At 54.4% G+C, this 3,248-nt stretch overlaps 1 protein-coding gene across 1 annotated transcript in view; it reads right to left on the reverse strand.

The window, feature by feature from the left end:
- Positions 1-3,248, reverse strand: part of VOLCADRAFT_100240 (uncharacterized protein) — a gene marked incomplete at both ends in the record, with an annotated part of 15,124 nt that overhangs the window by 9,290 nt on the left and 2,586 nt on the right. Inside the window, 6 exons of the mRNA XM_002958868.1 lie at positions 4-80; positions 558-648; positions 1,233-1,340; positions 2,122-2,175; positions 2,595-2,672; positions 2,917-3,160. Coding sequence (XP_002958914.1) covers positions 4-80; positions 558-648; positions 1,233-1,340; positions 2,122-2,175; positions 2,595-2,672; positions 2,917-3,160 — 652 coding nt within the window. The remainder of the gene's footprint in view (positions 1-3; positions 81-557; positions 649-1,232; positions 1,341-2,121; positions 2,176-2,594; positions 2,673-2,916; positions 3,161-3,248) is intronic.

Consider the following 3,248-nt stretch of genomic DNA (forward strand, 5'->3'; position numbering starts at 1 on the left):
CACCTTGAGCGCGTTCTCCGCCTCCGCCTCCGTACTCTCCACCAGCGACCTCTTGAGCACCTGGTTGAGATGCTCAAGACCTGGGGGGAAGGGGAAGGGGAGGGAGGGGGGAGTTAAAGGGGGGACAAAAAAGGGGGAAATGGGGGTTATTAAAGTGGGGGGAGTAAGAGGGGAGAGGGGGGAGAGGGGAGAGAGGGGGTATTGGAGATGGGGTCATGTTTGAAAGTCAAAGGATTGCGGTGGCAGGCCGGAACGGGGGGAGAAGAGCTGGAAAGCGGAAAACACACCGACTTGACTTGATTTGGGAGGGGGAGGGAAGGGGGGGTGTTTGAGACGGGGGGAAGAAGGACAGGGAGAGGAGGTTACGGAAACGACAGACGCAAACCACATAATGTTTTCCCTCCCACATATAAAGACATACACACATACATACACACATACATACACGACAATCCGTACATACAAATATACTTCCAGCCCTCCGTATGATATCACACACACCGACACACACCGACACATACATACATGCACACATACATACATACACACGCACATACCGGTGGATGCGGCAATGTCCGCCAGGATACGCACTCTGTCCGCATCAACGGTTGCCTGAGCCTCAGCCACGTCTAGAGTGATGTACACCTCCTAAGTATTATAAGAAATCGTACGGCCAATAAACAAAATGTCGTACGTAAAGGGGGCCCGGGGGAACAATGGGAAGCCGTACTTGTGTGTGTGGTCGTTTTAGGGTCACAGTGCAGGTAGCGGCGGGGAGTGTGGAAAGGGCATACATGCATACATACATACTAGGGTTTGGCACTACTGGTATGGCGCGACCATTGCCCCCGGGAGATCCGGGATCGATACCCGTTAGGGTCAAAAGTCCTATCGATGGTGGAAGGCATTGCACCCCTAGTTGATGGACGGTGGTGACCTGGGATAAAGTTAATCTGTGAGCCAATCAGGAATGGAGTTGGGCCGCTGTGGACCCGGCAGATTCCGTTGGATGCTGGTGGTGGGTGCGGAACCTGAGCGATCCACTAAGAAGTTGACTAGGGTGACTGGATGAGGGTGCCCCGAAATACCGGGGAAGGCAGGGTTTCGCAGGGTAGCTGCCGAGGGCGAAGATACACCCCCCTGTTTCACACATATGGTCGTACGGCACTCTCCCGTTTACAGCAAATTCTGATGCCCGCCCGCCACGCAAATGCGCCCGTGCCGTACCATACCTTAAAGGCGTCCTGGTTGACGTCGTACCCGAGTACGGCAAGCTTAGGCGGGCCGCCTGCCAAAATTGTGTTCCAGATCTCGTACAAGCACCAAATGCGAGTGAGGACCTGTCAAGAGAACGGATGGTGGCGGGGTGGGGTGGGTAGGGGTGGGGGAGAGAGGGGAAGTCACAGGGCACACACAAGTGTGCGTGTGTGTGTATGCGTGTGTGTGTATGCGTGTGTGTATGCGTGTGTGTGTATGCGTGTGTTACACCTTGGCTTGCGTTACCCGCCCAAGGTGTGTTAAGCAGACGCAAGGGGGTGGACATAAGATAACATCAACACGGAGAACATTAGGGCTATCGCTACGACAGTTCCGACACACATCGCGGGAGGTGCAGTGGCGGGGGATGGATCGCTGGAGGGAAATCGTGTGGGGGCCTCGGGATCCCTGCGCACCGAATCGCAGATATTTGAACAGACGGACATACGGACGGACATACGGAGGGTCAGGCTCCGGACTGGTAATACCAACCTCCCGACACCCGAGAAACGGAGGGAGCTTTAGGGTTTGCAAAGAATGATCGGAAGTGGGTGAGTGAGTGAAACAGCAACGGCACCACTAAGTACGATATACGAGCACCGGTGCTCTATGGCCGTTGGGACGAGGGACGAACGACCTGCTGACGTACAAAGGGCATTGGCAAGGTCCCAACCACAACCAAATACATACACACACAGGCGCATACAGAAACACATACCAGCACGCATATATCAGCTAGCCAGCTAAAAATCCCATCGATGTTGTCGCCTTTTGCTTTTACCCCCCAGCCCCTCCTAACCCCCTCCCCACCCAAACTTCCCCCCCGCTTCCCCCCCATACACCCCGCCCCCCACCCGGCCCCACCAGACCCTTGTCGTCCAGGCAGAGCAACGTCTGGTGGGACGCCTCCACGCAGTCCTAAGCGTATGGCAAAGCATGTACGGCGTTGTACGGCGTAGCATACGGGCATAAGTTTGTAACTGTTTTTTTGAACCCAAAGACAGCAATGCGCAAACAGCATAGCATTTTTTCTTGGCATGCCGTCATGGCTTTTTACTGTGAAGTTAAACTGATGTATAGTGGTGGTGGGCAGTGCGTGGGCCGCCAAGAGGAGACTCTTAAAATCCACCACCTCTGTCTCCTTAGCAAAAGCCGCAGCCCACCGTTAGGCGTGTTATTATATATTTATTTGTTTGTTTGTTTATTTATTCATTTGTTATTAATGCTTTAATGGATATGTAGAGCTTGGACAGGTAAGGGGTTATAGTGAGTTGTTCCGGAACCAGGACTGTACAACATTTTTGTATGTACGACGTTCCTTGGATCTCTTGCCGTACCTTGAGTTGCGCCAGGTCATCCGCCTGGACCTGGCCGGGGTGCTGGTTGATGGCAAAGATGTCGCACCAGACAAACACCTGTACGACACGAGTAATATGTACGGAGAAAAGGTATAACCATTACATGATAGCAGCATGCCGAGGAAGGCATCTGAGTAAACTAATCCCAGAAATGGGTACAGTCGGCTATGGCCGATGTGATAATGATGTCCGTCCACCCCTCCTTTCGCCTCCATATTGTTCAATTCATCCTTTCCGTACGACACGCAAACACCATTTCTACCCGTCGTATACCGGGCATGCACCCCACGTTCGTACATACCTTATCGGCACTTCGCTTGGGTGTTGCTTCCTCGTCCTCGTCGCCATCGCCGGCACCGGCGGCAGCGCCACCGCCAGCCCCTGGGGCATTCCTCCCCTTTGATTTGGCCTTGGTGAGTACGACACCTGGCGGCGGCGCCGCCGCTGAGCTACTGTCGCCGCTGCAGTCGCTCTCCACCACGTCACCTAACTCCACCAAGTGCTTCCGTACATACCGTACAAGATGACTAAACGGTGTAGCCCACCTGGCCGATGGCATTGGCCGTGCAGCCGCGGAATACATAATCCGAGGGGTTTGGAGGGGGGGTTGGGAGGGGGGTTGGGAGGGGGGGT

Source organism: Volvox carteri (genome assembly GCF_000143455.1).
Source record: "Volvox carteri f. nagariensis unplaced genomic scaffold VOLCAscaffold_109, whole genome shotgun sequence".
Lineage (NCBI taxonomy): Eukaryota > Viridiplantae > Chlorophyta > Chlorophyceae > Chlamydomonadales > Volvocaceae > Volvox > Volvox carteri.